Source organism: Panthera tigris, chromosome A1 (assembly GCF_018350195.1).
Source record: "Panthera tigris isolate Pti1 chromosome A1, P.tigris_Pti1_mat1.1, whole genome shotgun sequence".
NCBI classification, from domain to species: domain Eukaryota; kingdom Metazoa; phylum Chordata; class Mammalia; order Carnivora; family Felidae; genus Panthera; species Panthera tigris.
This window is the reverse complement of record NC_056660.1, coordinates 191,974,530-191,996,884: the sequence shown is the minus strand read 5'-3', so window position 1 is coordinate 191,996,884 and position 22,355 is coordinate 191,974,530. Positions and strand designations below refer to the sequence as shown.

Sequence of the window (22,355 nt, the reverse complement as noted above, 5' to 3'; positions counted from 1 at the left end):
CTCAGAAGTCACGTTGTGTCTTTTCTGCCAGTCTCTGTTGGTTGAGATATTCACAAAGGTCTGTACATCTTCAACGGGAGGACACCTAGATTCTACTTCTTCTTAATGGGCTTGTAGAATGGTTTTAGAAGAATACATGGGACCTAATGTTACAAACGCCTTTGGAATGTATCATCTGCCATACTATACGGGTTCGCATTAACCTTGTTTTGCAACAATTACCACACCCTTTGTGGCTGAAAACAAAACGCATGTATTAGCTTATAGTTTTTTATAGGTCGTGAGTCCAAGCAGACTTAGCTGGGTTCTCTGCTCAGGGTCTCACAAGGTCACAATCAAGGCGTTCACCAGTCCAGGCTCTTTTCTGGAGGCTGTGAGAAAGAATCCACTTCCAGGCTCATTCAGGTTGTTGGCAGGTGGTTGTAGGATCGGGGTCCCCATTTCCTCGCTGGCTGTCAGCTTGGGGTTGCTGTCTCCTCCTGGAGGCTGCCCACACATGGTCCCTCGATCTTCAAAGCCACATTGAATCCTCCTCACTCTTTGAATCATTTTGACTTCTTAGGCTGCCAGATGGAAGAGACTCTGCTTTTTTTGTGTGTGGTTAGATTGTGTCAACCTGGATAATGTCCTTTGTTCTGTAACACAGTGTAATCAGAGCAGTAACATCTCATGTATCCACAGGCCCCACCTACACTCAATGGGAGAGGAGAATAACAGAATGAGGGTCATTGGGAGTCATTCTTAGAATTCTGTCTACCACAGATGGTTTGGTTCACAATGAATTGGAAATTAAAACAAAGTGGTTCTTCATCGTAGATAGTTTGAAAGCACTGGTTTAGAGTCCACTAGAAAGGAATGACATGTATACAAATGGCTACAATTGGAAACCTTCAGGGCAAACTTCCAAAAAGAGAGGGGTAGAGAGCACAGGGAGAAGTTAGTGGGAGGAAGATTATTATTTAAGTGAAAGGGGATAGAATTAGAATATGGTATTTGAGGATCTGGTATTTGAATTGAGCGTTAGAAGACAGGTGTGATTTGGATCTTTATTTGTTTTTAATTTTTTTTTTTTTTTGAGAGGCAAAGCATGTGGCGGGGGTGGGGGGGAGAGAGAGAGAGAGAGAGAGAGAGAGAGAGAGTGAGTGAGTGTCAGTCTCAATCAGGCTCTATGCTCAACACAGAGCCTGACACGGGGCCGATCTCGGGACCCTGGGATCATGACCTGAGATAAAGTCAAGAGTTGGACACTTAACTGACTGAGCCACCCAGCTGCTCCTGATTTGGATCTTTAAGAAAAAAAAAAAAAAAAAAAAAAAAAAAGAGGCAGGAGGAAAGGATTCCAGCAGTTTTGTTTCTATGTTGGCACCTTTGGATGTAAACACAGAACTGAACTGAATCAGAGGACATTTTATCACTTCTCTGGGACCACAAACAGCACTGCCTTAAAAACTCAACCCCAGAGCTCAGTGAGTGACTTCAAACAGTAACCATGTATTATCCCTTACAGGTCTTCAGATCATTTGGGTCACTTCCCTGGTCTTGGCTGCGCTGTGCCATGTGTCTCTGGCTAGCCATGGGCAGGCTGGGTGGGCACATCTTTGGGGTTTGGCTCTCTGTCTAGGATGACCTCGGTTCTTCTCCCCATGTCTCCTCCTCCACTTGCCCCTCAACACCCCTCTAGCTTACTAGCCTTGGCTTGTTCCCTAGGGGTGTGGGGGACAGAAGAACAAAAACCAGGGGTGGGAAGAGTGCAAGTCTCTTGAGGCTTAGGTTCACGCTTGACACACTGTCACTTCTGCCTCCTTCTGTTGGCCAAAGCGGGTCACGAAGCCGGCCCTGATTCAGGAGGTGGGGCAAAAGACTTCATCTCTTGATGAGAGGAGCTTCGGGGTCCCATCGCAGAGGACATGGATACAGGGAGGGGTGGAAGATTGGGGCCACTTCTGCAATCTGTCTACCACAGTCACCCTGAGAAATCTGCCCGAATTCTCTTGAGGAGAAACAAGAGCCTCTTTTCCAGCCTCAAATGCCTTGTTTCTCCAGCTAACCAGAGAAAGTTAAATATGAGAAACCACTGTGAAAAGGTAAAGTGATCCATTAACCAGAGTTATAAGAAGCCAGGCTTTTCAAATAGTCCGTACTCTTCTGTGTGGACATTCCTGGACAACCTTAGCACCTCTGCTTTTGCAGTGCCTTCACCAGCCCACGTTATGTTCATCCTTCAGTGCCCTCTGCAGAGCTGTTTCCAGAACAGTTATTCTAGAATAATTCATGGCTGTTCTTTTAGATCTCAGTAGCAGGTTTTTTTAGAAGGAAATGATCTCAAATCTGGCTCTACCATAGACAGAAACTGTGTCTTTTATGTATCATAGTCTCTGGAGCATGTAACCCAGAGCCAACAAATAGTAGTTGCACGATTAATGTTCATCAGATGGATGAATAGATGGATGAATGGATGTGTTAGTAGACACAGATGACAGATGCCTCAGTAGGTGACTGAAGCTTTATTTTAGAGAATCTTATATTATCATAAACTTTATTTCCCTCATTCCATGTCAGTATGTCAGCTTGAAATCTTCACGTCATTGTTCCACGTCTACGTGCTTCAAAGCAAAAACCAAAAAACTGACTGTACATTGCAGAGGGGAGGAATCGTGTTGTGTTCTTCCTCATAAACCCTGTCATTAGCATCGCGTTTCAAAACAAGGTCCCTGAGTTCCCCAGGATGTTAATCATTTGTGAGCAGGAAGGGGTGAGTGGGTGGGGGAACTTCTCATCAAATAAATTTGTGAAATGTTGGATTACACAAAGCTAGGCAGCTGTCTTTTCTGTGACACTTTACAGAGCCTAAGTATGTTAACATCCATTGTAAATTTCCAGGGGGGCATTAGAATATGTAAGGGTTGAAAACTGGAAGAATTAGCTTTCTATGGGAGATGAGGGAGAAGGAGGGAGGTGTCTCTTTTTAGCGTGGTAAAAGGTACATAACAATATTTATCATTTTAACCATTTGTGGGAGTATATTTCAGTGGCATTAAAGACATCACAATGTTGTGTAACCATTAACACTGTACCCAAAACATTTCTCATCATCCCCAACAATGACTCCCTCTAAGCACTAACTCCCCTCTTCCCCCTGTTAACCTGTATTCTGCTTTCTGTGTGTATGAGTTTCCCTATTCTATATACCTCATGTAAGTGGAATCATATAATATGCATCCGTCTGTATCTGCCTTATTTCATTAAACATAATATTTTCAAGATCCATCCACGTTGTAGCATATATCAAATTTTTCATGGCTGAAAAATATTCTGTTGTATGTCTGTGCTGTGTTTTGTTTATCCCTTTGTCTATGAAGGAACAGTCGACTCATTTCCACTTTTTGGGTATGAGAATAATGCTGCAGTGGACGTTGGCATAAAAATACCTATGTGAGGGGCGCCTGGGTAGCTCAGTTGGTTAAGTGTCTGACTTTGGCTCGGGTCATGATCTCACGGGTTAGCGTGTTCGAGCCCCGTGTTGGGCTCTGCACTGACAGTTCAGAGTCTGGAACCTGCTTCGGATTCTGTGTCTCCCTCTCTCTCTGCCCCTCCTCCGCTTATACTCTCTCTGTCTCTCTCTCAAAAATAAATAAACATTAAAAAACAACAACAACAACAACTGTGTGAGTCTTTGCTTTCAGTGCTTTTGGATACGTACCTAGGAGTGTAATTGCTGGGTCATCTGGATACTTCTATGATTAACCTTTGAGAAACCACCAAACTGCTTTCCATAGTAGCTGTGAGATTTTGTATCCTCTCCATACAATCTCCAATTGTACAGGGGTTCCAGTTTCTCCACATCCTTGCCAACATTTGTTATTTTCCGTTTTTAAAAATTATCACTGTCTGGGTAGCTGTAAAATGGTATCTCATGGTAGTTGGGTTTTTGTTTGTTTGTTTGCGTGTTTGTTTGCTTTGTCTTCCTGTTTTGTAATTCTCTAATTAGCTAGCATACTGTGTAGTCTTGGCTTCAGGAGTAGATTCCAGTGATTCATCACTTACATGTAACACCCAGTGCTCAACCCAACAAATGCCCATCATCTGTTTTCTTCACCCCCCCACTGCCCCTCCCTCATCAACCCTCAGTTTGTCCTCTGTATTGAAGAGTCTCTTGTGGTTTGCCTCCCTCTCTGTTTTTATCTTATTTTTCATGCCCTTCCCCTATGATCATCTGTTAACTTTCTCAGACTCCGCATAGGAGGGAAATCAGATATCTGTCTTTGACTGGCTTATTTTGCTTAGTATAATACCCTCCAGTTCCATCCGTGTTGTTGCAAATGGCAAGATTTCATTCTTTTTCATCAGTGAGTAGTCTTCCATTGCGTATGTGTACATTGTATCTTCTTAATCCATTCATCAGTTAGTGGACATTTGGGCTCTCTCTGTGATTTGGCTATTCTCATGGTAGTTTTGATTTGCATTTCCCTAATGACTAATGACGTTGAGCTGTAACATATGCTATGTGCATTCTGAATATAAGTCCTTCATCAAATATATTCTTGCAAATATATTCTCTTAGTCCATGGCTTGCCCTTAAAAGAGCAAAGGCTTTTAATTACAATGAATTCCAATTTATGCATATTTTATGCTGTTTGTGTCCTGTTTTAGAGACTGTCCCCTAAACTAAGGTTGCTAAAGTTTGCTCACATCCTTCCTTGTACAAATTATATAGTTTTGGCTCTTAGGTTTAAGTCAATGATCCATCTCAAGTGAATTTGTGTGTATAGTGTCAGGTAAGGATTGAGGTTTATATGTAGACATATGGATATCTAGTTGTTCCAACACCATTTGTGGAAAAGATTATCCTTTTCCATGGAGTTTCCTTAGCACCTCTGTTCAGAATCAACTGATGATACATCTAGACTCTCCATGCAGTTCCCATCGATCACATGTCTTTCCTTACTCAAGTACCACACTCCCTTGGTCACTGTGGCCCCAGAGCAGGCCTTGAAATTAGTGAATATTAAGCATTCCAACTGTCGCTCTTTTTCTATGTCCCTTGCGTATCAATTTCTACAAAGATTGCATTGAGTCCACAGATAGAGAATTGACATCTTAACAACGTCAAGTCTTCTGATTTATAAACATATGATGTATCTCTCCATTTATTTAGAGCTTTGATTTCTTTCGTAGTTTTCGGTATTTAGGTCTTGCATATTTTTGTGAGATTGATCCCTCAAGTGTTTCATATTTTTGATGCCGTTGTAGATGGTATGTTTTATTTGAATTTCCAATGTTTCATTGTTGGTATTTAGCAGTGCAATTTGATTTTCATTTGTTAACCTCGTATCCTGTGACATTGCCGAACTCACTAGTTCTACTGCCTTTTTGTAGATTCCTTAGCATTTTTTACATAATCATGTTGTGAGCAGGTATTTTGACCACCATTCTATATTCAAAGAACGGAGATCTAGAAAGACAACGGACCTGCCTACTGTCCCACTCTTCGTACGTGTAGAGCCAGAAGTCTGAAAACTAGGTCTTTTGGATCCTCCTTCAGGGTTTTCGGTCTCACACCAAGTGATTTCTCAGGTTTTCAAGCCTCAAGAGAAGAAGGTCTGGAGGTTTGCAGTCCAGGGCTGGTGTGACAGCTCCAATCCCTGAAGTCTTCAGGAATCTAGGGCTCCTTCCCACCAGTATCCTCACCATCTCTAGGGGGTGGCCCTCCGTCTCGTGATCCCGGTGGCACTTGCATTCTAGGCAGCAACACAGAAGGAACGAAGTTTTCTTCAGGTGGGTTCTGGGGAATGCCACACAACACCTGCACTCGCCTCTTGTTGGATAGGACCTAGTCAGGCCACAACTAGCTGCAAGGGTGTCTGGAAAATATCTGCATGCTGAGAAGTCATATTCCCAGCTAAAATTCCGATTATGGTGACAGAAAAAAGAGAACAGCTCCTGGGGAACATAAAGTTTTAGAAATCACTTTAGGATCCAGGCAAAGCAGCTCTCCTTAGTTTTGGAACCCATTAGGTCGACCTGAAACCTTTCAGTCAAGAGGATAAAGTTAATCCTCAGAACCCATTTATGGTATTAATCCCTTGGGACTGTAGTAGACATGTGTGATCATGGATGACTTTCCTTTATCTAGAAAAGAAAGCAAAAGATGTCTCTGCTCATTTGTTCATTCATTTAACAAAAATTCCTATCTCCTACCCTCATGGAGTTCACAGTTTGAGGAGAGGCAGACGATAATGAAAGAATCACCCAAATGAATGTGCAAATCACAAAGGAGCAGTAAGGATGCCATCAGGGCACATTTAGAGATTATGATGTAGTCAAGGAGGTCAGGCAAGGCCCGCCCCTGAGAGTTGGGATTTGTTCCTACAGGGGTGTCTACTTGCATAGCAAAGTGGTGTATTCTCAGAACACCATCCTGTGCGCTGCTGTGTCTACACCTCATGTATCCTGTATGTCTTAAGACATCAGTGTGTAAGAACAAGAAGGCCAGAGTGAGAGCAAGGTAGGGGCGGGGGAAGTGGTGGGGATACCACTCAAGGAGGTTCAGAGCCCCTTTTGGTTCCCACCCCAAGAGAAATGAAGAAGAGTTTAGAGGTTCCAAGATGGCAGATGGACGAGGCCAGGATCAGAGTCCATCAGAGACTTTCCTTTGGGGCCAAGAAGGAGCCCAAGGAGCTAAGTACCCAAAGGAGTTTTCTAATAACTGTAGCCATCTGTACGGAGACACTCCCCTAAGTGCCCGAGCCAGTCTCAGGGACCATCCATGTGTTACGGCAAAGAGAGGGTTACTGGGTCCAGTGGGCAGTAAGAAAACAGAGCAGAAAGAACCTCAGCTCCCATTCAGCACCTAGATTCTGTGACTCTGAGGCATGGCACATGGGAAGACCCTGGCAGTTGTGGGTGAGGGGAGCGCAGCGCTAGAGGCGGGGATGGCCATCAGTCACCTGCTTTTCCCACTTTCCCCTCCCCACTGCCCTGGGGACCTTTGCAAGCAGTGAACAGTCGGCAGCCTGAAGCTCTAAGACGGCAGAAGTCAGCCAGTGGCCCACACCTTACCAGGCGTTCTTGGGAATTCACTCTTCCAGCTCAAGGCAGGCATGGCGGATACATCCTGTCTTCTGGTCATTGCCGGCTGACTGTTAAGGGCCACTTGGAGCACAATATTGAGAGGATTCTCAGAGTCCGGGATCCACAAGGAAGAACATTATGATAACTTCATGATGTTGCCTTCATCCTGGTGTGATTGTGGTGAAGAAATAGGATGGTGTATGTAAAGATGCTTTGTCGATTGCAGAGTACTATCCAAATAATAACTAATAATGGTGGCTCTGATTTTTAGTGCTTCCTAAATACCAAACTCTGCTAAGACCTTTACTGGCTGTAGCTCATGTATTCCTCACAGGAACCTGTGTGCCAGATACTCTTCATATCCCCCATTTCATGTTTGAGGAACCAAGGCTTGGGGAAAACAATGTAACCTGCCTCAGGTCACACAGCTAGGAAGCAGAACTGTGACACAAGGCTAGGTGTTTCTGACTCCAAAGCAGGTGCTGTTACACAGTTGGTTGTGCTGTCTTCAGAGTATAGGGGATCCTGACTGTAATTAGTGCTATTAATAGAGCAACTACTGAATTGCTTGGTGTCTCAGTTCTCATTCCCCAAGCAGGAGACCAATAAGATGTGTTTGCAGACATTTTTCCACCCCTGAAAGCTAAGAAATTGCCTTGTATGCAGCTCCTCGTTTTGCCCACCTTTCTCTGTACACATCCACATCTGCTCTGCAGAGCAGGGCAGTGACCCTCTGTTGGGCTCCCTCCGCCGAGCCTCTGAGAACACTCTGGAGGCTTTCCTGTGGTTGATCACTTACTGGCTAGACTGGGATTTGCAAGACCCCTTGTGAACAAGGCACAGAAGTATGATTCACTCCAGCGAGTTTTTCTTTCCCGAGAACGGACTGTGTTCTGAGACGTGGGAGGGAGTGGGCAGATGTGTGTGGAAGGAACCATTAGCTGTGATGATTACGCTCATGGGGTGGTTGGCAGTTTGCAAAGCGCTTTCCTATTGATTTTTCTCTCCAGGCCTCAGTTTTGTCATCTTCAAAGTGGCTATAATGACAATAATAATATAGTAAAGTCTCATCTTACAAAAGGGTTAGGTTATAATAAACTCACCACTTTAGGGGGAAATAACATAAAATCAGAATGGCCCTTGACAATTGCTCATGGAATATAATGGCAAACCACCTCTCAAAAGTCCAGTTTAGGCAGGACTTTTTTTCCCCTGGCTGTAACACCGATGACGATTTCTTCAGTTGAAGTCATCACAGTGCCTTCTGAGGTAGTGAAAGTACTTGTCTTCCAAGAGAAGGCTCACTCAGCACTGAAGTGCTCACATGCCAGAGGCTAGAGAGAACTAGGCCTCTAGGGACACCATCCATGGCACTGGCTCACTGAGCTTGGGGACGGGAGGATCGCCAGCCTCCCCGGTTACCATTTGTTTCTCTTCCTCTTTGACCACGTGTCATGCAACTCCTGAAGGTTACTATGCAGATGATACAGTTCTGTTAGGGTCTGATTTTGTGACTGGTTGTCCATGAACAGGACTCAAACTTGAAAGTAACATGTGATGGGGCAAACACCAGGCTAGACCAAGGGAGATCTGGGCTCAGACCCCGGGTCAACCCCACCTGCATCCACAGGACTTTGGGCTTATGGACCTTAAAGACAAACTTATCACCCAAGTGTCAGAGTTCTCAGCCTGCATTTCTGGACAATAGACCTGCGGACTATAGACCCTTGTGACTCTGTTAAAAAAAAAAAAAAATCTGTCCGTGTGCATCCCTACTTGCATCTTCCTAGCCCATGCTGGCATCATCTCTGCCTATACGTATACGCTGTGAGAGCCTCCTCCCTTAGTTCTACCCTTCTTGGTCTCCTAATCCCTTCTCCACTGGGCTACAACACAGCCTGCCAAATGCAACCTGATCTTGCCACCTCCTATTATATAAAATCTCGGGACAGACAAAATCCTTATACCTGCCCACCTCTCATCCCCATCAGCCTTTCCCTCCTCGTCCATGTGCCACACACACTGCTTTCTTTCAGTCCCACCTGTGTTTCATCTGTGCCTTGCCACAGGGCCTTTGCACAGCCTTGCTTTTCCCTCCATCAGGAATGCTCTGTTTTCCTCTTTCAGTTGAATTAACTCCTAATCATACTCCCCTGTTTCTTCAGGGAAGCCTCCCTTAACCTTGCTGATGGGATCAAACACTCCTGATCTGATCTGAAAGAAAGGAACCTTTTTGCACCATGTACTTTTTTTTTTTTTTAATGCACACACCACTGTAGCTGTTCCAGTTTATTTGTGGTTCTGAATTAAAGTGTATAATCCCCCCTGCCACACACCATACCGTAGCTCTATAAGAGCAGGGTCCTTGTCTGTCTTGCTCCCCAATATCCTGGACACATAGCACAGAGTCTAGCATGTGCTTGTACTCATTAAACATTTAAGTGGGTGGATGGGTGGGTGAGAGACTCAAATGAACATTATAAAATTATGGATCAGAGTATTGTGCCCCCCCCCACACACACACACCAGGTGATAAAACATTTGGGAACTTCCTCTGAAGAAAATAGTACAAGTTGATGTCATTCTTTTAGAATGGAAGCAAGAAGTTACTAAAGATTCCATTTGCCCTTTAGATAATAGACATTACAAATATCTTGGCTATATTTCTCTCTGCTGCTTGAAAAAGTCTCTTAATGAGCTTTCACACCTTAAGTAGCAAATGACCTTTTCTAGAGCCATCTATACAAAAGGTGAATTGGACAGGTGGATCTGCCCTTGAAAGTACAGAATCAGCCTTTTTAAACAGTGGTTCCTGTCTGTGAATGACCTTGCCCTCTTAGGAAATGGGGCCCCTTCTAGATTTCAGATTCCAACATCCTGGCATCGAGACTGCGGAGTTATCAGAGCTGGGAAAATAGACAGTTGCTGAGTGGAACAGCAGATTTACCTGACCTGCACTCAGCAGACTCAGGCAGTGTCATGGTCACTGGGCTGTAGTGTCTTCATCCCTCGTAGACAGTGCCCTTTACATTTCATGGTTGTCTCATACAGCTTGGTACTGGTTATGGTGAAAGGCAGGTTGTCTCTGAACAGCAGCCTACCAGATAGCGGTTGGGGTAAGGTCAGCCCTATAGAAGTCTGACCCAGGGAATGCCGGAAGGAGAGTGGTCCTGGGCCAGAAAGAGGGACCGTTTCCTCTGAATGAAAACAAGATCATCTTCTACCCTCTCTCCCAGGAAGAGGAAGATTCTGAGATGAATTGCAAGTGGATAGGTAGTAACATTTTATTCTTGGAGCTCTACCCCCACCTGTTCCTTGCTCAGAGACCTTCTGTGGCTCCCACCTGCTGAACAGCTCCAGTGTAAGGTGCTCAGAGTCCGGTTCAGACTTCCTGGCCTCATGGCCCATGACTCTCTTTTGTACTCTACTCACTCCAGCCAAGTCAGGCTCTTTGCCATTAAGTAAACATGTCCCTTACTTCATGAAGTCCCTTTCTTTGTACATGCTTTCCCTCCAACTAGATTCTGACAGCCGCCCCCCCCCCCATCCCCCCATTGCTGCCTGTCAAAATCCTACCCATCCTTTTAGGCAACTCTCATAGACTCTGCTTCTGTAGGAATCTTTGCCTGATTGTCCCAGGTAGAATTTAATCTTTGGTTCTTGTAAATACCTATAGAATTTATCCGTACAAGTTTGAGTGCCCTTATATTAGTATTGTGTGTTTTTTCCTCTTACGTACTTGTCACATATCCATGCTCTTTGTTGAGTCCAGGGACTATCTTATTTATCTTTGTCTCCCCCACAGTTCTTTGGACATAGTAGGTCCCCGATTTACCAACAGAGTCATCCTTATTTGTTGGATGAATGAATAAATAAAAACAATCCAGCTTATGTCCTCAAAACTCATAAAGGAAGTACATTTATCCAGTTGTCCAAACTCCCTTGCTTAAAGTAACTTTATGCTTTCAGTAAATCAAGCTGTACCTGGCCCTCTTTGAAGTATAACCTTGCAGGCAACCTTGAGGAGAATGCTTTGCTGTATGCGTGTGTGTGTGTGTGTGTGTGTGTGTGTGTGTGTATGAAGGTTATTAGAATAATCTACTTAGCAGATAAACAAACGTTTGGAATTATACAGAGTCATTTAAACCTCAAAGCAAAATCATTCCAGTGCCTTTGTAGGGTTGGGTGAAAGGAGGGTCAGGGGGAGCAGCCATGTTAGATTTGCAGCAGAATCTGGTCTGTAATATGTCTTCAGACCCTGGCTGCAGCAGATGACCTTCTCGGTTTGACTTTGGGCATTGCTGTTTTGGAGCATATCACCCGTTTTCCGTATTTTGAAGACACTCGCCAGCTGAACGAGGGATGCCAGAGTCCTCTGAGTGGGAGTCGCAGAGTCTGCAATGTTGGGATTAGAGTGCACTTTGATAGATCTTTCTTCTTGGGCAGAACACAGTTGGCTTGCTTCACCATCTTTCTTTCTGCCCTCCGAAGGTGCCAGGCACGCTAAATAGTGATTCAACAAAAGATTAAAATTCCGTCTGTGTGTGAGTGTGTGGCTGTTTGAACACTAATCGATTCTTTCCGTGGAATGTTAAGTAAAAGCACGCAGATACCAGAAGCAGTTATTTAGAGCAGCCAGTCGAAATCCATTTCCCATTTATTGTTTAATGGGATTGCCACGTTAATTCTGCCAGTCTCCTCCACAGACTCTCCCTCACCTCTCTTTCCATGCTCCCTCCCAGCCCCTTTGATTCCTGTGGCAAAAGGACCTCTGGAAACCAAGGGCAAGAGATGGTTGCTGAAGGGAAGCAGTCACAGCTTTCACAGAAAAATGTTCGAGTCTGTAGAATTAAAGAAATTTACAGTTGGCCCTGGATTGAAATCCAGACATGCTTGCTTGCATAATATTAAGTGATTGCTATTGCGGAGGAATTGCTGTCTTTTGAGAAGCGCTGTCCACGCCTTTCCTGTTGCTAAAGGTCCTGTGACATTTGTTTCTATTGCAGATTGCCACTCTTAACTAGGAACTTTCTTCTTTTCTGAAGGATTTCCACCTGGGTACATGCCCTCCTGTGAATGAGGAGACTCTCTAAATCCTGTTATCAGCAGTGGCCACTTGCATCAGCTCAGGTGTTACATAGGTTGCGTCTGCAGGGCTTATGGTTTTATTATTTGATTCCCGCCCTCTTCTGTTCCTCCAAACGTGGCTATCATAAACACCGGGTGATAAGCTTTCTCTAAAAAGAATGTATTACTAGGCCCCCTTTACTGAGAAGGCCTGACTTTGTGCCAGACACTGAGCTAGATGCTCTGTATTGATTAGCTCAGTTCATTCTCCCCAACAACCCACAGGTTACGGTTATTCTGTTAGTTTTCCCTATTTATCAGTCAGGGAAATTGGGGTCCACCTACCCCAGAAGTGAAACCTAGGTTTTTCCAACTCTGGAGCCAGAATGCTCTGAGTCATTAAACTAGGCAGCCTGCCCCTTTGATGAGCAGCCCTCAGTCATTCAGCTTGTATTTATTGAGGGCCTAAGATGGACCAGGTGTTGGCCTAAGAACGCACACTGATGAACCAAAACAGGTGATGCCCCTGCCTTCAAGAGGCTCACAGTCTGTCCCAGGGAGAGAACAGCCAGATCTGGGCTTTGGGGCTGGCAAGCCAAGGAATTTAGGGAAAATCTGTTCTATTCTGTTAGCCTCAGATTTCATATCGAGACAGCTAGATTTAGACAAGTGGTTTTTCCAGCTTTATTGTGAATCAGAATCACTTGGGGATTGTGTTTAAAAACACATTGGGCGCCTAGGTGGCTCAGTCAGTTGAAGGTCCAACTCTTGATTTCGGCTGTGTGATCCCAGGGTCATGGGATTGAGCCCCGCACTGGGCTCTGTGCTGATGTGGTGCCTACTCAAGATTCTCTCTCTGTCTCCCTCTGCCCCTCTCCCCCACCTGTGCATTCTCTCTCTCTCTCTCAAAAAAAAAAAAAAAAAAAAAAAAATTAAATAAAAACACATCTTGGCTCCCTACCCCAGGTACTTTGATATAATAGGTTCAGGGTGGGGCCAGGAAATTACATCTATAATGAGGGCCCAGGCCTCCCAAGAACCACCCTTTGAGAGAGACTGATTGGGCTGTAAGCCCCCATTAACACTTATACAGGCTTTGTGTTGTCCTGCCAGTATCCCCAATGCCTGGCACAGGGTAGGTCTTGATAAACGATTGGTGATAGTTTGGATGATCTGTCTGTGGGGTTTCCATGGATGGACCTCAGAGAGTCCTGAACCACTTGAAATTGACCACAACTTTTGTTCAGGTTTGTGGATAGGATTAAAAGAACCCTCTGAGCACTGAAAACTCTGTGATTTTAGGATTGAAACCTAAATTTTCTCCTACTGAAAGCTCAGACCTATTAATTGTGAAGCAATTAATAGCAAACTTTGAGTTCTGCATCCAAGTGATCTGATGAGAAGATGTCAGTTTACAGTAGATTCTTAAAATTCTAGAGGAGTTGATATCCACAATTTATGTGAAAATTCTGGAAGTTCTTGGGATACATCCTGTTTTTATGATTTCTCACTTCATCTGAATGTACCTTTTGGGTCAGTAGTGCTGTCTCCATTTTCCAGGTGGGAAAATTAGGGTGCTTGTGGCTTCTGGACCTTGTCCAAGGTCACAACACAAGGACTCTCTTCACTGAAGACTAGCCTGGGAGTCAGAGAACATGGTTCTTATCATCTTGCCTGCTTATGTGGCCTTGGTTGGGTAGCTGGGCCTCTTTGGGCCTCAGCTTCCCCATCTGTAAGATGGGGGAGGAGTGGACTAATTGATTCTGAGTATCTGCTTAGCTTGGATATTTGAGGACTCTCTATAACTATCTGCTTAGATGTGCAGAACTCCCTGTGTCTGTAGGCTCTGACGTCCTCTTTGCTTAGGGAGATGGAAGGGCCAGTGGGACCACCTGAACAGCATAGATCCTGTCCACAGAGCATTCCAGAAGGCCAAACATCATAAAAGCAAAGGGCAGTGCAGGTCGTAGAAGCTGAGGGTGTGAAACTCCCTGAATTTTGGAACCTCAACTCTCTACCCTGTCAGTTCAGCAATTCACTGTTCATTCTGAGAACAAGATTCAAGGAGCCTACTTCCATGAGATCACAACTGTGCGATTCAATCCCATGCCGCATTTCCCGTGTCGAGGGAAGACTTTGATGAACAGATGGAGGAAACAGAGCCCTCCGTGGAATTTTAGACTCTTGAAATGTCCTTTAAGGGTCACCTAGCCCTTGCTACTCAGTGTCCTTCATGAACCACCTGCATCAGCATCACCTGGGAGCTTGTTAGATGTGCAGAGTCTCAGTCCCCACATCAGAATCTGTGTTTAACAAGATCTCCCACCCCTGCTCTGTGATTGCACTGTACATTAATTTTTTTTTTTTTTTTTTTGAGAGAGAGGGGGAGAGAGAGGATCCCATTTAGGCTCCACACGGTCAGCACAGAACCCAACGTGGGGCTCAGTCTCATGAACTATGAGATCATGACCTGAGCTGAAATCAAGAGTAGGATGCTCAACCTACTGAGCCACCCAGGCACCCCTGCTGATTTCATTTTGAGAAGCACTAGCTCCAATCCAGCCTTGATTCCCCTCTTTCACATCCTGATGAACTATCAAGCATCCTATTCCTGGCCTCCTCTAATATCTTCCTCCTAGTTGGTCCTGTTTCATCCTAGCACGATCCAACTTTTGGAATTTCTTCTCTACCTTGAGCGAAGCCCCCTGCCATTGTCGCTCATTCTAGCCTCAGGACCTCAGAGAACAAGATAATTCCTTCTGTGTTCCCCATGGCTTCTCATCTCCTAGTTCTCCTAACACACAGTTTCTAATTGCAGCATTGTACATCGTATATTATACAATAGTGTGTATTGCGGCAATATGCAGACTCGCTGCGGCCAGGCAAGCGACACAAATGAGAGATGGGAACCAGATGAAAAGCAGTAAGGAATGGTAGGGACTGTGGCAAGCTGGAGAGGCTTGCCTCACCTAAGCAGGGCAGTTCTTGTCACTCCCCGCTGAGGAGCTGAGGGAACTCAGCCTGAACATTGACATGTCTTTTGAGTTTTCAAGAGAAGCCAAAAATCTTGATAGAACAATAGGAAATCTCCCTTCCCTGCCTGCCCCCCACCCCCACACTGGCAATTAAGAAACAAGATGAAACAAAAACAAAACCAAACCTCAAAGCCACCAGATTGTTTTTGCTAGCGACCATACTTAAGGTTTTTGTGACCTTTGATGATCAATCTGTTCAACTTGGATACTAGAGCCCAGGTTTGGTCTGAGCAGCTCAGAGCAGGCAGGATTATGGCTTCTTTATTCAAGACTAGTAGTTCTTAAACTCAAGAACGGCTTAGGACCTCTTGGAGGACGTGTGAGTGTGTGTGTGTGTGTGTGTGTGTGTGTGTGTGTGTGTGTGTGTGTGTGTTATTGGGGGGGGTGGGGCAGAGAGAAAGGGAGAGAGAATCCCAAGCAGGCTCCATGCTGCCAGCACAGAGCATGATGCAGGGCTTGAACCCACGAAGCTGTGGGATTGTGACCTGAGCTGAAATCAAGAGTTAGATGCTTAACCAACTGAGCCACCCAGGTGCCCTGGAGGACTTGTTAAGACATAGATCTTAGGGCCTCCCCCCACCAGGGTTTCTGTCTCAGGAGGACTGGGGCAGAGCCCAGGAATTAACATTTTTCACAAGTTCCCAAGTGGGGCAGTGCTGCTCATACTTTGAGAACCTCTTTAGATGGGCTTCTTCCATTTAAGTGGCCTCAGTCTGCAGAGCCTCTTGGTTCCACCAGTGAGCTGAGCAGTCACCTGAAGTTTCCAGTCTTTGGGTAGCAGGAGAAGGAAAAGGAATTGGGAGGGAGGGCTGGACAAAACATTGCTAAACAGCCCTTGACCCATCCCTCTTGACATCTCAGTGATGGAGTATTTCTTGGGCAGGCGCCTGACCCACCCCAAGGCTTGGCTGCTCTTCGAAATGGAGATGTGGCCCTGATCAGTTTCCACTTGTATTTGTTCATTTATTAGGAGATTTGGTTGTCGGTTTGTTTTCAGCAGAGGACCTTTTTAAAATGAAATCCCGCATGGAATCCTGGTACAGAAAACAGACAGATGCATTGCTGGTGTGGTTCAAAGGGGGCCAAGCTCCTCCTCTTGGAACCCCTCGTCCCAAAGCAGCGCTGAGTGTCTCCTGTGGAAATGTAGCTGAATGCAGTGGAAACTTGCTGAAGGGGCTTCCGGCGCAGCCTCTGTGTTTTCTGAGAGCCCTGAGAACTGTTTGCAGGCACGTGGCCTTTGTTTTCACAGTTTTCCTTCCCTCTCTGACCAACATGTCTGGCATGCTAACTTTCAGAATTTGCTTCTTGCAACTCAGGGAGGTCCGTAGGAGAGGGAATGAATGCAAAGGATTGCGATTATCATTAGAGCTGATGTAAGGATATTGAGCCGTTGTGGAAAATCTGCTAACACAAGGATCAGCCAGAGACTTAAAAAATTGGCTTGGGGATGATTTTCTTCTGGTGGCTTCTTGTTAGTGCTAATGTCGCAGCGTGTCACATGCTGCGGGTCTTCGTAGCTAATTACATAGGAAAAAGGACTGTTGCCTCCTGCATGCCACAGTGGCAAGAACAAGTCTGCAAGATTTTTAATGGGCAAGGTGATGTGGAAAGCCATTCTCATTTTCGTGAACACAGGAAGACATTTAAACAGCCATGCAGCGCAGCGTTACCTGGGGAAGGCTCTAACTGAGCCCCGGGGCCAAGTGTTTAGACTTCACTGTTGGCATGGGGAAACATCTGGTGCCCTGTGATGACCCCAGACAGTGGCATGCAACTCCTTTAATTAGGGAAACTGCTTCCTAATGGGCACACCAGGATGGGCTCATCTCCCAGACACAGGAAATGCCTTTAGAGCCTGGCCCCAGGGGGCTGCTCTCTTGTGGCTGCTGTATTTTCCCATTTTTTTTCAGCCATCCAATTGCTTGTTCATACACTCCACACACACTGGCCAAATGTTCACCCTCTTGGGGACTAGGCTCTTCTGGGGACTGTAGAGGTGACCAAGAGCTGGCTTCTGCTTCTGTGCTCAGAGCTCCTCAGGCCCAGCCCAGCTCTGGCCACTCTCCACCACACCTGGAAGTCTATGCCCCTGCCTCTCATTTCTGCTTACCTGAAGCTTAGCCCAAATGCCTTCAAGTCTGTGAAATTATCTCCGGTTCTCCCAGGTGGAAGTGAACACCTGGGGCCCTGTCTCCAGGCCTCTGATCTAAGTAAGGTTCACTTACCTGCCTTGTCCAGTATGTAGCCACGAGCCACGTCTGATTACTGAGCACCTGGGAAGCTCTGAATTAAGGTGAACACAAGTACAAAATACACCTGATTTCAAACCTAGTACCTTCGCAATGACGGTATTTTAGGTAGAGTATATTGGGTTAAATAAAATATATTACCAAACCTAATTCATCTGGTTTTTGTTTGTTTTTTTCTTTTAGCGTGAATACTAGAAAATCTAAAGTTACACGTGTGACTCACATTTGTGGCTCACGTTAGATTTCTGTTGGACAGAGTCACACTTACTGCTTTCTCCCTTGGGGGAAAGGAAGGTCTGTCCATCTGTTTTCTCTCCTGCCGGTTTGTAGTTCCAGGAGGGTGGACATGTGTACCTGTCATCCTTCTGACCTTTGCCCACCTGACTGGCGTATGGCCAGTGCTAACAGAGGTATATTGAGGGAATTAATAAATGAACAAATGATGACAGACCATCAGTCAAAACCAACAGGTCCCATAGGTAGTGCAATTTCTGGGACTCTGTTACTAAATTTATTTCCCCTTTCCTTCTTTTTCACAGTTTTTATGTTGTTTTTTTTTTTTTTAAGGGCTCCCACAATCAGCAGAAGAAGATATTTTTCCTGGGAGATGGGCAAAAGCTGAAGGATTGGCATGACCAAGAAGCCATCAGGAGGGACGCCCAGCGCGTAGGTATGGAGAGTGGTATTGCCAGCTGGCAGGTCCTGTGAAGTGTGTGTGTGTGTGTGTGTGTGTGTGTGTGTGTGTGTGTGTTTAGCAGGCATGTCTGTACCTCCTGTTGCCTCCCTCTCCATTTACCATCCTCCCTCCCCCTGCTTCCTGGGGGTCCCCCTCTTCACCTGTTAGCTGACCCCTTTCTCCACTCACACCATCAGGTCCACTGCCTTCAAGAGTTGTCCCTACTACCTCTATTGGGGAGTAGATGTCTCCTCCTCATGAGGTATCTTGCCACTAGAATGAAGAGCGGTCGTGATAAGAGCCAACATTTATTAAACACCTACAGTGAGCATGGAGGCCGTGCTGCACACTTTGTACATTTTCTCAGTGAAACCCCAAGTCACCCTTTGTGGCCCATTTGACGAGAAGGGGCCCATAGCTCAGAGACGCAGGGTAATCTGCCTGCAGTCACGCAGTGAGAAAGAGGCAGGCTTGGGACTTGAACCCAGCTCTGGAGGACAGAGTTGATCCCTACCCAGCTCTGTAGCCATAAGACTGAATGGAGTTAGCAGGCTTCGGCTCAAGTTTTCTTTGGCTAATTAGTCTTTGGAGCAGTTCCTGTTACACCAGGGAGTTGGGAAGGGTTGGGGGGGGGGGTAGTATATAGAAATTACATGGAGAGTCGTCTCTAGAGAGCCTGGACTTAGGGGTCAGGAGGGTAGCCCCGACACCACGGACTGGGTGTTGTTGTGACAAGTAAAGGGACAGATTTGAAGCAACTTTACAAGGCTGGAAAGCACTGTACAAATAGAGGGATTGGTATTTTATTCATTTCATCCCAGTTAAAGGCACCACCACTATTGATTTTTTTTTTTTTTTTTTTTTTAGATTACATTATGAAAAAAAAAAACCCAGACTATAGCAAGCCTCCAAATAGAGCTGATATAATAACTGATGGTCAGGGAAATCTAAAGACATGACATGTATTTTTCTATAAGCCAGTGATTTAAAATGAAGTGGGGGTGGGTTCCGCTTAAGCTGGGAGAGGAAATATTTGAAAAGAGCTGATTCTCCAGACAGATATACCAGAATTATTAGAACATTGGGCTAACTAGCAAGGAAAGAGTAAGCAGTGGAAACGGTATTAAGAATAATAATAACCAGCTTGTGTTGAGTGTGAACTCTGTGCCAGGCATCTGGCGTGGCATTGTCTCCTTAGTCATTACATTGGCCCTTCTTATCCCTGTTAGTACAAAGAGCAAACCCCAATCATCGAAAGGCTAATGGCATGCCCAGGGCGACATTGCTGGGAGTGGCAGGTTTGGGCCTTAAGCTGTACTCTGCCAGATTCTAGGGCCTGAGCTCTGAATTGCTTCCCGGTAGCCACTCCTGAAACTTCCCTCCTGGCTTCTTCTGGCTCTTCTTTCTCTGCTTGCTGCATTTGTGTCCCTTGCGGAATCTGGCCTGGGCACTAGGCAGCAGCGTCTTCTCATGGAGCGTTACAAGATGGCGGCGTCCTCTCTCGCTCATCTGGCTGGAGCCACAAGGCTGTAGGTGCAGGCCTTGGCCCCACCTCTCAGCTTGCACCTTCCTGTCAAGCTGATGTTGTCAATGTTTACTTTGCAAAGTAAATAGGGTGTTGCTCAGACCACAGGCTCCAGAAGATGAGGTGATTTTTAATCAGCTGCTTTTATGACCATTTCTCTCCAATTGCAGATTCTGGGGCTGTTATTGCAGGGGTTGGTGTGGACATTCATACTCACCATCTGCACCCTGAGAACCCAGAGAATAATTTCCTGGACCATCAGGGTCTCTTTCCCCAAATGGATTGTGTAGAGAAAGGACAGCTAGCACATTATCCCCCCAAATCCATGACCCAAAGCAACATTTTTCAGGCAATCCTGGCCTAGGCTAGACAGATCTTAATTGTTTGCTGGCTTAAAAGATCAAAGCATCTTTTATCATTTGTGGCCATTTTTATTTGCATATGAAGTCTGCCTTGCCTAGAGAGTAACCCTATTCCTTACAGGAGTGTAAGTGATTTATCGTTCACAAATTCTGTCATGGATGCAACTTCACATTTGAAATTCAGAGAGTTGGTGTGACTGGCCCATGGTTGGTCAGCTCTTAAGTAGACCCGGCCTCCCATCCCAGTGGTAGGATCCATGGTCAGGAGTGTTTGGGGCCCCTGGCGGATTGGGGAAGCATGGGCTTTGGAGCCCACAGACCTGCTTTTATGACCTTCTTGAGTCTCAGTTTATCCATCTGTAGAATGAGGTTCACAAGTCCACCCTGATGGCTTGCTGTGGGCATTACATGAGGACAAGTACATGGCATGGCCATGGCTGAATAAACCCTCATTCCCCTCCCCCACTTTATATTCCCACCTCACAAAATCTGGAGGTCCGCTCTGTATCCAAGGCTAAAGTTTTACCTCTGTGGCTTAATTATATTTTTCATCCTTCTTCCCCCACCCCATTCAGTTAGCAACACTGACTTTGCTCTTTTCTCCTAGGAAATGGAGAACAAGGGAGACCTTACCCCATGACCGACGCTGAGCGAGTGGATCAGGCCTACCGAGAAAATGGATTTAACATTTACGTCAGCGATAAAATCTCCCTGAATCGCTCTCTCCCTGATATTCGGCACCCAAAGTGAGTGTAACATCTCTCATCTTCTGGGATCTAAGGATTTTGCTGGTGGCTCTTGATGAGAATTAATTAAAGAAACAGGTACATAAAGCGCTGCTGGAGGAAATTCCCTCCTTGGTAGCCCGGGCCTTGGTGCGGAGGTTTGTGTGATCCAAGTCTCCTAGATTTAGCGGTCATGTGGCAGAGGGATGAAAGACAGCCAGTCTCCTTCCCCTTTGCAGGCAGTGGGACCCGTGTATCCTCTGCATTTCCCCCCTTTGGCCCACGGGGAAGTTCAAAACTCAAGTTCAGACCATTGCAACGACAGCTTCAACCCTTGTGCTCTCCGTGAGGAGATACATTTTTATTTCCTTTTCTTAAACAGGGGACTTTGTTTTAGCTGCTGTGTGCACGTGGGTATTTGTGTCTTTTTTTTTTTATAAGCTACCTCAAGTCATTTTGAGACAGGACACATTTTAACGATGATAAAGAGATAATAATGGCAGCTAACATCCATTGAACAGGTATCATGTCCAGGCACTTTGTTTGCTTTAAATGTCGTAAGTCCTGTAAGGCCACAGGCGGCCAAGAAGCTGAGCCAGGTCTCCAGCTCAACCAAAAACTAGACTCTGGACCTGAGGCTGTCCTGCCTCCCTAGGTGCCTTCAGTAGAGCTGTTGTGGTCATGGTGATTTTCTGCTAGAGCGGTAGTGCCTAGAGTTGGTGTGCAGTACAATCACCTGGAAGGATGTTAGAGCCCAGGATTTTGAGCCTCACCCCCATAAATCCTGATTCAATAGATGTGGGTCAGGACCCAAGAACTTGCATTATGAACAAGCCCCCATGTGATGCTGGTGCAGCTTATCTTGGGTCCACACTACCACCAAAGGTAGAATGGGAGTCTAGAATGGGAATTCAGATGGGAATTCTACAGGAAGGCGGTATTGAGTGGCACCAGAGCATAAAATGTGCTGCCCAGGAATTAAGAAAGTAGAGCCCAGGAAAAGATCATAGCAGCTGACATTTACTAGGTGCTTACTGCATGCCAGGCATCATTCTTAGCCAGTGGTTCTCAGAGTGTGGTTCCCGGACCAGCAACGTCATGGGCACCTAGGAGCTTATGAGACACGCGGATTCACAGTTTCAGCCTAGATCTACTGCAGCAAAAGCTCTTGGGAGGCACCCAGCAATCCATGTTTTAACAAGCCCTCCAGGTGATTCTGTTGCAAAGCTTAAGTTTTAGAAGATATTCTAGGTACGTTAAGCGCTTACCTCACTCGGCCAAACCTTCCAAAAACCAACGACGTATGTACCTTTATTATCATCATTTTACAGGTAAGGAATTGAGGCACAAAAAGGTTAGGTAATTTGCATACGATGGCACAGCTGATTAGTGGAGCTGGAACTTGAAAGCAGGGAGTCTGACGTAGTATCTGTAATCCATAAGATCTTTGCACCTGTAAGAACACAGTTGGTAGAAAGCAGTACAGGCACACCTCAGAGATACTGCCGGCTGTGCTCCAGACCACCGCAATAAAGTGAGTCAAATGAATTTTTTGGTTTCCTCATGCATACAAAAGTTGTGTTTACACTAAACTGTTTTCTGTTAAGTGTGCAATAGCATTGTGTCCAAAAACCAACGTACACAC

General features: G+C 45.5%; 1 protein-coding gene across 2 annotated transcripts in view; it reads left to right on the top strand.

The window, feature by feature from the left end:
* Positions 1-22,355, top strand: part of GALNT10 (polypeptide N-acetylgalactosaminyltransferase 10) — a 221,672-nt gene that overhangs the window by 72,874 nt on the left and 126,443 nt on the right. For both annotated transcript variants that reach the window (XM_042993828.1, XM_042993835.1), the window contains exons 2-3: positions 17,990-18,092; positions 20,593-20,731. In XM_042993828.1, coding sequence (XP_042849762.1) covers positions 17,990-18,092; positions 20,593-20,731 — 242 coding nt within the window. The remainder of the gene's footprint in view (positions 1-17,989; positions 18,093-20,592; positions 20,732-22,355) is intronic.